Raw genomic sequence first — 11,210 nt, forward strand, 5'->3', positions numbered from 1 at the left:
GTTGATTCTGCTTTTGTTTATTTATTTATTTATTTTAAATTTTTACTCATTTCACTTTCTCCCCAAAAAAAAAAATTCCCTCCTTTTATCTTTTTCTATATTCACTTCACGCCCTGAAATTATATGAGCTTATTTTTTGTTTTTGGAAAAAAAAGCAGTATAAATGCCGGCACATATTCGAATTTTTAAAATATTCATCTGGTCAATTTTACAAGGTCATGAAAAATAAAAACTCATGTGGTTTACTATAATATCCTCCTCCTGCTGCTTCGTTAGTTGTCAATCTGTATCACTTTCGCATACTGTAGCAGAAAGAGAAGCAAGCATGACGACAATATGTCAAAACTAGAGTACCATTTGGGTCCCCTTGTCCAAATACCGAACCCTATCGTGGGCATCCCACTAACTGGCAATGTGTAAATATGAAGCAACTAAAGGACAAGGAAGGGTCACCACACAGAATACCATAGTATCATACTGATGCTACTTTTACTTTTTGTTATCCTAGCAAGAAATGGGAAAGGAAATGTGGGTTATTATGCCAATGGTGCATCACAAGGGATCCCCATTTCGCCTATTTCCCTTTCCATAGCCTTTTTTTTTTACGTGTGATGAACACTAGTGTTGTCCCCATTCAATAGCCACAGCCCAGGGAGGGTTGTTTTTCAGGAAAAAGGGAATTCACTCTCATCCTTCAACAACAAAGTGTTGATTGAAGAGGACTAGTGATAAGAATTGGATAAGTAGTGATAAAATGTTTTCCCATCCCTCTGCTGGCAGAGTGGCATTCCCTTCTTCGTCTTTTCTTCTGTTTTGCTTTTCTTTCTTTTCGTGTTTTGGAGTGAGGGATCTCATGATCTTAACATTCCGCAAAATCCGAGAAAAATAAAGGGAATTCGATTTATCCAAATTAGAAGTCAAAACTCCCATCCAAGGTGCCATGTCCTGTACTTCAGTCTTCTCTCACTTTACAAGAATGGTTGCTCAAAAACATGGTTGCATTCCTCTCCATCCTTTTCACCTAGCAAAGAAAGGGTCCAAACTCTAATCCGTTTTGCTTTTTATGTTTACTACTAATTAGAGTTTTTGAGAGTGGACTGAGCCCCAGCCCACAATATAAATATGACCAGACCCAACCCTATATTATTTTACACGCTTGTGTGTGGGGTGCTTTCATGTGGTTTGGATAACTATATTACATGAAATTGGGCATTTTTGAAGTTAGAGCTTAGGAGATTTTGATATCTATTTGTACTCAAGTTTTGATTCGTACTGAAACTCCCTCATCCATGCTTTGATTTATTCTTCGTTTGTTTGGATTATATGCTTTATTGTTTGTGTCTGTCTTGGGGATTTGTTCACGACAAATGTAAATTAAATGAGTAAATGAACAGTAGGTACAATAGGGTAGAGGCTACAACCCTCATGGTTATGTTCGTCTGACTTTGTGGAGTTCCATACACTTGATCCAGCAGCACTTAAACTACGAGAAGAGTCAGCTGAGCTGGGAAGTGTCTTATGTAGAAGTTGTAGAACACTAATTGAAACAAAAGAATTATCAGAATATTCATTTTCATGTTCAAATTTTGAACTATTAACACATTTCTTATACTGCTATTGAAGTCAATAACGTGCACATAAACAGGTTAGGATGAATTGTGTTGAGCAAGAGAAACCAGCTCATTCCACGAACACACACGGTAGGGACAAATACATATTGCTGTTAATACTGATCTTGAATAGATGATTGTATGGTAATTATACACATCGTTGTGCAACCATTAATTTCTCCTGTGTTTCACTCCTTTGTCCATATATTGTTCTCACCATGCAAATAACTTGCAACAAAAAGAAGATGAATGGAAATTATACACATCTTTGTGCAATCATTAATTTCTCTCGTGTTTCTCCTTTGTCCTTGTATTGTTCTCACCAAGCAGATAACTTACAACAGAAAGAAGATGAATGAGAAAAAAATTGAGGTATTGTAAACATGTTTTGCATTATGATAATTATCATCTGCTCTAGACTATTTGAAAATACAAGAAAGAGTAAGACTGATGATCTAAACTGCCACGAGACAACAAACACCACACCCACAAGATAATAGTCACACATACTTAAGGCCTCTCGAGCACATTGAAACTATACTCATTAAAATTACAAACTTCATGTTTTACCCTGAAGATGAACCACGAGAGCTTTTTCCAAGCATTGATGGCCCAGGGCTTGGGGTTTGCTTTGTATCAATTCCCTTTCCAGTCAACCTCCGGTCATGTTCCATCCTCAGCTCCTTCAGACGGGGGCTGAATGCCCTCTGTGACAGCCTTGGGCTATATGCTGGCTTCATATCATCTATTGAAGATGGGGTTGAGCTTGTCACTTTTGGGCTGTGCATTCTGCGGATCTCACCACGGCTTCTTGTAATAATTTCATCAAGGATTTCGCCACCATCAATGTGTGTAGTTCTTGGCTGAGGTTGATCCTACCAAATAAAGATGGTGATGGAACTTAACAAAATGAGCCAAAATAGGATTGCAAGTGTACAATTGAGTACACTTCTGAACTAAAAATCCTAAAGTTCCACCCACTAACAGAGTTTCTGAACCTGAGATATCAAATACAATCAAATTTTGGATATGCTCCAAAATCCAAACAAATAAGCATGTGCATGAACAATTGCATATCTTATATTTTTTTAATATTACCCAAATTTGTTAAGTACATTGGCAAGTATCCAGCTGGGACAGAACTACAGAACATTTTGATGCAGGTTTGAATCTTAAATTTGGTTTTTTAAACTCTCCAGTTCAATGTCCAGTATATTCTTATCAAATAGAACCCAAAACACCAAAATTCACTGCAAAGCTCTTGCACTGAGAGGACAAGCAAAAATAAGAAAGAGTTTGGCCAACTTACTTCATATGACATGTAAGCTATAGCAGGGGCTTCTTCATACTCTGCTGCATCCAAGTCTTGAAGATGAGCTCCTTTGAAAAACTTTGGGAGAAAATACTGCCGGACAGGGACAAGGAGCATGATCAACAATGGGAAAAGGACGCCAGCAAGGGGGATCCAGGTAATTCCAAAACACAGGAGCAAATAAGCTGTCTGGAACAAGGTGAAGGTTGCAATTGTTTTGAAGGGAACAGTCTCTACAAAGGTTGCATGATACTCCTCCAACACCCTGGCAATTGGGAAAATGGAAATCTGGTTATTCTATATATTTGGTAAGATGAAGATGGTGATGCTAAAAGAATGGAAGTGTGTGTATGTGCATATTCTAAGGTGTATTCTGAAAATTCAGAAAAATAAACATCTTAGAACCACAATTAGCCATAGATATAAATCAAGATGTTGCAATCTAAAGCTAAAATTGGACAATGGACAAAATAAAAGCATTATACTGCAGAAACTAGGCTTTAAACTCTGAAACAAATATTATGAGCTTTTTTAAAAAAAAATTATTTGAGTAATATTATGAGCTCTATGTTGTTTGAAGAAATAGAAACTAATGAATTCAGAATAATAGAACAGGATAAAAGCTTGGCATTGGATAGAAGTTGAAAAAGGAACAGAAGATTCAAGATGGCATCATGTCTTGGAACCCCTCAATAACAAGAGAGTACATGGACAATATGAAAAGAGTCGTACTTGTATCTTCGACTCGGAGCAGTAAAAAGCAATAATATTCTCTCCCAGAACTGATTTCCTGGCAAGCTTTCGATGGCCATGAAAGCAAAGTAGCCCCAAAGAACTGAAGTTGGGATCTTCTTCAGAATAGGCATTGCTGCAACACAACCTCCAACCATCAATGCCTGGAGCAGATTGCTGAGGCGTTGTTCTTTGACTTCAACTGGTAAAAGATCATCAATATCATTGTCCACATCAAAGACAGTCTCATCAACTGGAGCATCAATGTAGCCAGTGCTTGAGGCTCGCTGGATTGTTGATTCTTTCAGCTCTTTCAATCCCTGCACTAAAAACCAAATAAGGCCAAAGAAGAAAATATAGCAGAAGGTAAAGTTAATTATTTGTAGCAAACAGATGACATATGTTGACTGATTTACCAGGGCAGGTGGAGTTTGATAGACTAGTGGAGTTTGCATTTCACGGTATGCTTCTTGCATGCTTGTGTACAATTGACCCAGGTTTGCATTTTTACGCATACTTTTTCGGGCTGTTGAGACAAGCTTATTCCGCAAAAGCTGTCACAAGAAAAACAAATAATATGAAAAATGGAAACCATGCTAGCCTTTTGGACATCTAACCAAAGACACAGAAATTATAAGAGGCAGCCTATCAGGTTGGTGGATTTTTTTAGGGTTGAGGTCTTTGGAAGACGAGAAGGGAAGAAGGTTAGAAGCAAAGATTCTTATAATGTAGAACTGGAAAACACTCTTACAGGAGGGGAATATTTAAAGCAGACTAGAAAGGTGGCAGGAAGATGCCATCCCATTGGATACTATGGATCTCAGTAGCTCCCCGCCTGCACACACACAAACATACAAACACACACACACTCCCCAGTCTCTATTATTTTAATTTTTTGATCTACCACAGCCTTCATATACGATTAAAAAAAAGAATTATTTGTAGTTGGAATGATTGGAGATACAATTCTTTAAAGAACTGTTTGTAGTTGGAATGATTGGAGATACAATTCTTTATGGAAACCAGACCATATCCTACAGGTGCAGAGAGCAAGAGGTCTTTCTTCAGTCATGTCAAAATATGAGTGCTGTTCGTAAAAGAAAAGAGACCAATGGCAAGCAAACCATATTTTTTTTCATACAATTTCATATTGAAAACAATAGGATCCCGCTTAAACAAACAAATGCAATTTTGATAAAAGTTAAAATGCCTCATAATTAGATGTTACCTGATGTTTCAGTGTAGCTAAGCTTTTTGTGTGCATTGGAGATTGTGGAATAACACCATTTGAAGGAGGAATGCCAATAAGACCACATATTATGACCTAGTCAGAAAACAGTAGTGTAGATGAAAAAAAATAAACCATTGGCAAGAACTGTTTTGAACTATTAGTTCAAAATCCCAATGAAGTAACAAAGTTAAAGAGTGATGTTTCAGATCCAATAGCCTACCAAGAAACCTAGAAGAAGAAGATCATAATGATATGAGGCTGGTTTCTTCAGATTAAACTCCTTCTGTTGGGCAAGCTGAGATGCCACACTGTGGTCAAAGTAGTAAAGGACAGCAATCATAGTTGCTGGAATAAATGCTCCAACAATATACAGTGGAGGCACGTTTACCATTTCCTGTGTAATTAAACAAGCACAAATTTATAGAAAATATTTAAAACAATAAAGCATGAAAATTTTCTCCATCAAGGTGATGACGGTGAGTAGCATAATGTAATGTTCAATTTTGGAGCAAGTTTGACGATGGGAAGCACCTTTACAACTGTCCAATTAGAGTATGCACCAGGGGACCATGGATTTGGGCTGAAAAGCCGCCTTGGGATCCCTCTTGGGACTTCATTAACTGGAATATAAGATATAGCAGTCCACACAAGCACCATAAGTGGGACTCCATAGTCCGCAATAAATCCCCGCAGCCAACCTGCAAGTGTGTTGGAAGACTTAAAGAGAGACATGGTCGCAACTAATTGATAAATAGGCAAATATAAAGAGCTTTGGAATAAAATTCCAGGTCCTACACAAATCAGAAAAGTGGATTCTCTTTCAAATCCTAATTCAATAATTTTCATCCCAAAAAAAATTTATACCTGTTCCATAGCACCAGGATCTAGCTTTACGACTCCACAATGCAGTAAGGAGAAGACCAAAGGAGAGAACTAATGCAAACATTCCATTGCCAAAACGCCAAGAAGGTAGGAGCGCAGTCTGGTTAGAATTTTCCCTCTGGGGCTTGCCAAACTCCTCCACCACTCCCTAAAGGATGAAGTTGATCAATTACTACAATTAGTGATAAATGGAAATTCCAAATAATATTTTTTGCACTTTCAAGCGTAGAGTCTGGTATGAACCTAAAAAATTTAGTAAAAAATCTATCCACTAAAATTTTCTGGTTTATTTTGCATAAACTCTTATCTTAATTCCCCGATCATCAGTGTTACCATCAAACACAAATTACACAACCAAGTTGAAATATCATAAAAACATGCTTACCCGAATGGCCTGCTGCATGAAGAGCATTGCAATTAGCAGACCAAATAATTCTCCAGCAATACGTGTAAATCTATTTATTATAGAGCAGGCACCCAGTATTGCCAGCAAGAACAGTAAAAGGGCTGTCCATACACAAACCCTAAAAACCCAATAAAAAAGAGCAATTTTGGTTATAAACCATCTAAAAAATGTTCTTTCATTATTTTGATTATTTAAAGTGCTCAAGATATACCATCCTGCCCAGGCTAAAAAGAGCTTTTGTCCCAAATCCTTCCTGTCCTTTGCAAAGTTGAACATAAATGTGTACATCAGTACTGTTGGCTCGGCCACCCCTAGTATTAGCAGTGGCTGCCCACCAATAATGGAGTGAATGATGCCACAAAGTGCTGTTGATGCAAGAGTTTGTACTGCTGTTAGAGTTCCATCTGTAACAAATAATCAAAATAACGTCTCTTAGCATTTTAATCATCAATTAGCAGCAGTCATAAGACAGAAGGAGCTCAATCAGTCATCCTACAGGTATTTCTTTCCAATTGCTCCCCAAAAGATATAACTGGAATTGCAGAAGCGAAAAATATGTATGTTGTAGGAGCCAGGATCCTGAATAAAATAATGAAAACAACCACAAAAACAAGTCATCAACTGCAGCCATAAATCCAAGCTAGTAATATTTGTGACTAACACCAAAGGCAATGCTCCTCTTCAAAATGAAATAGCAATTTGTGATAATAGTTGAACCAAGCATAGAGGCTCAAAATCGAAACGGAACTTGAATTTTCTTTTTTAATATGATGGCATCATATTTTCAAAAAGCAATGGAAAATTACAGACCTGATACCCGCACGGAAACCTCCAGTCCAGTCTTGCTTGTAGCACAAAAGTCTTCCTTTGAGATCATTCTTGATTCCACGGAGAGGAACAAATGTTTCTTCCATGACAAGAGTTTTATGAAGAAGATGTGTGTGCTACAACTTGGTTTCCCTCCTTTTCTAATTTTTAGTTTTTGTTTTTGACAAAGATCTTACAGGATGTAAAACTGAAGACACTACACTCAAGACACAAATTTAAGGGACTCGAGAGGCCAAAATGGTAGCTAGATTTGCATCAGCAAATATGAGAAATTATTGGTAGAAAGACGATGACTTCTTGATCAGCATAGAAATTAGAAAAGAAGAAACAAAAATAGATTCAGTAAAAAAGTATTGGTTCATTGTTTGTTAATCATAAAAGACCCCAGCTGAGGTACATAAACAAGTGTACTATTGAAGAATTTTACATTTTGCAGGAGTATAGAAAGAATGATTTGGCTGTATAGTTACGAAGAACAAAAGAATCAGTTAGTACTTAGTAATGAATGTAAATTAAAAAGAAAAACGGATGAATTCTCAGGTGAATTCAGTCCCTGCAATCTCTCCTGATTACTTGAATTCCATATCTGAATAAAAATCAGGCCTGCTAGCGAAGATAACTAATCATGAGATGCAATGGAAGAGTTAACGAAATAAAGTGACAACCTCCATCTGGTAAGATCTCAACTAGCGGTTGACTTCAACAAAGCTTGGATCCATTACCTATCCACTTATCATATCATCAACACAAACACCAACAAAAATTAAGCTAACCAAAACAAAATGCTGCAAAACCCTATAGATCAATTACATGGTATGACTTTACATGCTAAAACTCAATAAACCCTCCTTGAACAAAAGAGTTTTCGAGGTTGAAAGACTAGGATTCGCAAGATTAGCGACGACCCATTTTCAGAAACTGAATTTCTAATGCTCAATGAGGCAAATGGGCATTAACACAAAAGAGAAAACCTTCAAAATCTACTGAAAAAGAAGGGCGCAGAAATCTATCCAGAGTGACAACTACAAGCCCAGGGGACCTAAAGTTTGACAAAGGAGGGATTAGCGAGAACCCATGATTGAAATCCGAAGAAAGATGGATTAGAACAGAGCACGCCGAGCAGGCATTAACCGAACAGAGAAGAACCGAACAAACACCTTCTTCAGAATCACATTACTCAGAGAAGACCCTTTGGAGGAACCTTCAGCATGAGAAAGCAGGAAGCAGAGGGGTGCATAAATAGTGAGCAGTTACATGAGGGGAACGCAGAGAAGACGCAAAAACAGAGAAGATTTAGATGTGCCCAAAGCTGGTTGTGAGGCTGTGAATGAGCAAAACAAGTGAATCGGAGGGATTTTGGTACCTCACGAAATCAAACTCTGCAGGAGACGGTTCGTCAATGGGATTGGGCGTGTTGAGTGAGCGTAAATAACTCTTTCCTGCAGCTCAAATATAGCAAAGAGCTAAAGGGAATGTAGAGAGAGAGAGAGCAGAGCAGTAGAATGGAGACAGATAAACAAGAAGAGAGTTGTGTCCCAGTAAAACACTGAAATGGGAAATTTGTGAGTCTCCTAGTTTTTCAGTTTTAGAATTTCTTTTATTTTGCTTTTGGGTTTTTGAAATGGAGATTTGTTATGCTTTCTCACTTGCGGTGCAATTGGCAGAGAGAGCCATTGCTGGACCAGTGTGGGATGGCGAGGAAAGACAAAAACAGTGATGCAACTACTGAGCTGCTCTGCAGTCTTGACGCAAAAAGTAGGAAAGATGGGGGAGGGATTTGTGTAAGCATTTTCATTTTCACCCAAATGGTAAAAATGTCACGCTCCTACTCAACCATATGATGTGTGTGTATATATATATATATATATATTGTTTTTTTTTTTTTCTCAACTTTGAAATTTTAAGAGGAAAAATTCACATTGACAAGAGAATAAGTGATAAGAGTGAGTAAAAATTGTCCTCAATCCCCATTCTTTAGCTAAAAACCTAGTTAGTCTCACCAAAGAAATTCCCACAAAAGGAAAACTTTAATTAGAATAAAAACAAAAAGGAAATGATACATTTTATCCCTTGTCTATAGATGTCTGAATCTTAAGAAGGTAAAAGAAATTTTAGCCACACAATATAACTATGAATGACAAATTGACAACATAAGCAACCTTAATAATGTTATTCAATAATTTTTTTTAGGAGAAATTCTAATAGTTAAAGTTCTAAAATTTTATATTGAAAATCTTATGTTCTAATTTTACGAGGGGTGGAAAGAAATATGAGATGAAAGGTGGTTTGTTTTATAATTCAAATCCAATGTGATCTCCAATTGACTAAAAACTGAATAAAAGGAATAATAATCTCAGTATTTGGGATCTTTTAAAATTATAAACTTAATCATGCTAAGAATGGACTAATCACTTCAATTATTTTTTTAATAATAACCTCTTTTATCCACATGCTAAATTAATACAACCTTCTTAGAGAAACTACGATCGTAAGCAAGTAATGGTGGCAAAGCATCTAGATAAATTTATTAGGCATCAATTTCTTTAACGATGCTGGAAATTATTTGGAGACATAAGGTAGAGATGGAGAGATATACCTAGTTTGGGCAATAACTGTCTATTAATTTAATTTTCTCTAGATCGAAGACACTTTAACGTAGTCCTAACAAAGGTCCCTAACTTATTAAAGATTAGTATCTTACAATTAGAAGGTGAGATCCATTAAAATAATTTTTAGTCGCCATTTATTCTACGCTATATTATGAAAATGGGGAAGATCTCTCCACTCCATAAATTTAATGTCGAAAAGATTTTATTTCGTAAGTTAATTGTTAAGCTTATAAACTTATTTTTATTAAAATGCTTTTTTGCCCTTTTATCCACATTTTCAGGAACGGCTCTTCCCAATATTGGACCCTAGGCGAATGATTTAATTAGAGATCCTTAATATTTTGTTTAATTTTTATTTTTATTTAAAATTTATTTTTCTAAGTACATTAAATAATTTTAGCTGCATTGCATGTTCACTCCACCCACCAAACATGTGAATTCCATGAAACAAACAGAGATGGAGAATGGTGAATGCATGCATGGGCCACTTGTGTCAAACACCAATACTACAACTATTGCTATTGAATATATAAGAAACTAAAGTAATGCAGAAACTAATGATAAAACAATAAAAAGAATAAGACAAGAAATTAACAAGGTTCGGTATAGAATTACCTACGTCCTCGGGTGCCGACGATCAATCCACTACTTCTTGACAAAGTACAACTTTGAGGTGTGTTTTACAAATAAAGAGTTTGAGCTCTTTATATAGCTTCAACCTCAAGTACAAAAAACATTTCTCTCCAATGTGGGGCAAATAATACAAAAAATTCAAAACAACTTGTTATACTAATGTGGAACTATTCTACCAATGTAAGACAAAAAACAACAAATCTCTACCTTCACTATAAATTCAACAAATTTTTCAGTCACCAACATTTTCTAGAGTTCCACATCATCGGCGCTTTAAAAAATATTCAGACTTGTAGGATATTGATTAAGTCCAAGCAATGTTTGAACTTGTTTGTTGTCACAATTTTGGTCAATATATCTGCGGGATTTTCAGTTGTAGCAATCTTTTAAAGAAGTATCTTGCCTCCATCAATAATATCTCGCATAAAATGAAACCGAACGTCGATGTGCTTTGTTTGTGCATGATAAACTTGGTTCTTTACCAAATGAATAGCACTTTGACTATCATAGAACACAACAATGTGCTTCTAAACAACTCCCAAATTTTCAAGTAAACCTTGCAACCAAATAGCTTCCTTAATAGCCTCTGAAGCTGCCATGTACTCTGCTTCTATTGTAGATAAGGCAATAGTAGACTGTAAGTGTAACGACCCAAAAATTACACCATTTTTTTAAAAATAAAATAAAAACACATAAAATACTTTGATATCCCTGCTATAGCATCTCAAGCCTCAGATGGCATTGAGGTATTCCTGTACATAATAGACACACCTATGCAGTGGAAAACATAAGTCACACAACCATATATATACATACAATACCAAAATTTAGTGTTTTCAAACCATAGTTACATTTTTACATCTCTCACCAGTACCATTTATCCCAAAACACAACGCTATGTACTCACTTACCCAATAGGTCTGCCATCAAGAGGTCACTCTATCTGCGAGCCTGATCTGCTCGCCTA

General features: G+C 36.4%; 1 protein-coding gene across 1 annotated transcript; it reads right to left on the bottom strand.

The window, feature by feature from the left end:
- Nucleotides 1–1,856: 1,856 nt before the first annotated feature.
- On the bottom strand, nt 1,857–8,747 carry LOC131146489 (probable boron transporter 2). Its single transcript, XM_058096121.1, has 12 exons — nt 6,984–8,747; nt 6,670–6,752; nt 6,385–6,577; nt 6,153–6,291; nt 5,750–5,915; nt 5,417–5,583; nt 5,106–5,279; nt 4,883–4,978; nt 4,071–4,208; nt 3,655–3,974; nt 2,920–3,187; nt 1,857–2,485 (listed from the first exon to the last, which is right to left on the bottom strand). Exons 1-12 carry the CDS (start codon nt 7,085–7,087, stop codon nt 2,177–2,179), a joined length of 2,157 nt encoding a protein of 718 aa, XP_057952104.1. The 5' UTR covers nt 7,088–8,747; the 3' UTR covers nt 1,857–2,176.
- Nucleotides 8,748–11,210: the final 2,463 nt, after the last annotated feature.

This window comes from Malania oleifera, chromosome 13, assembly GCF_029873635.1.
Source record: "Malania oleifera isolate guangnan ecotype guangnan chromosome 13, ASM2987363v1, whole genome shotgun sequence".
NCBI classification, from domain to species: domain Eukaryota; kingdom Viridiplantae; phylum Streptophyta; class Magnoliopsida; order Santalales; family Ximeniaceae; genus Malania; species Malania oleifera.

What these genes read in the sequence shown, in the direction of transcription:
- LOC131146489 (XM_058096121.1), bottom strand. Translation starts at nt 7,087, where the DNA reads ATGGAAGAAACATTTGTTCCTCTCCGTGGAATCAAGAATGATCTCAAA. An exon ending in GGTTTCCGTGCGGGTATCAG is followed by an intron (nt 6,753 to 6,983) that starts GTCTGTAATTTT and finishes TATTTTATTCAG; the next exon opens with GATCCTGGCTCCTACAACAT. An exon ending in TAGCTTACATGTCATATGAA is followed by an intron (nt 2,486 to 2,919) that starts GTAAGTTGGCCA and finishes TTTATTTGGTAG; the next exon opens with GATCAACCTCAGCCAAGAAC.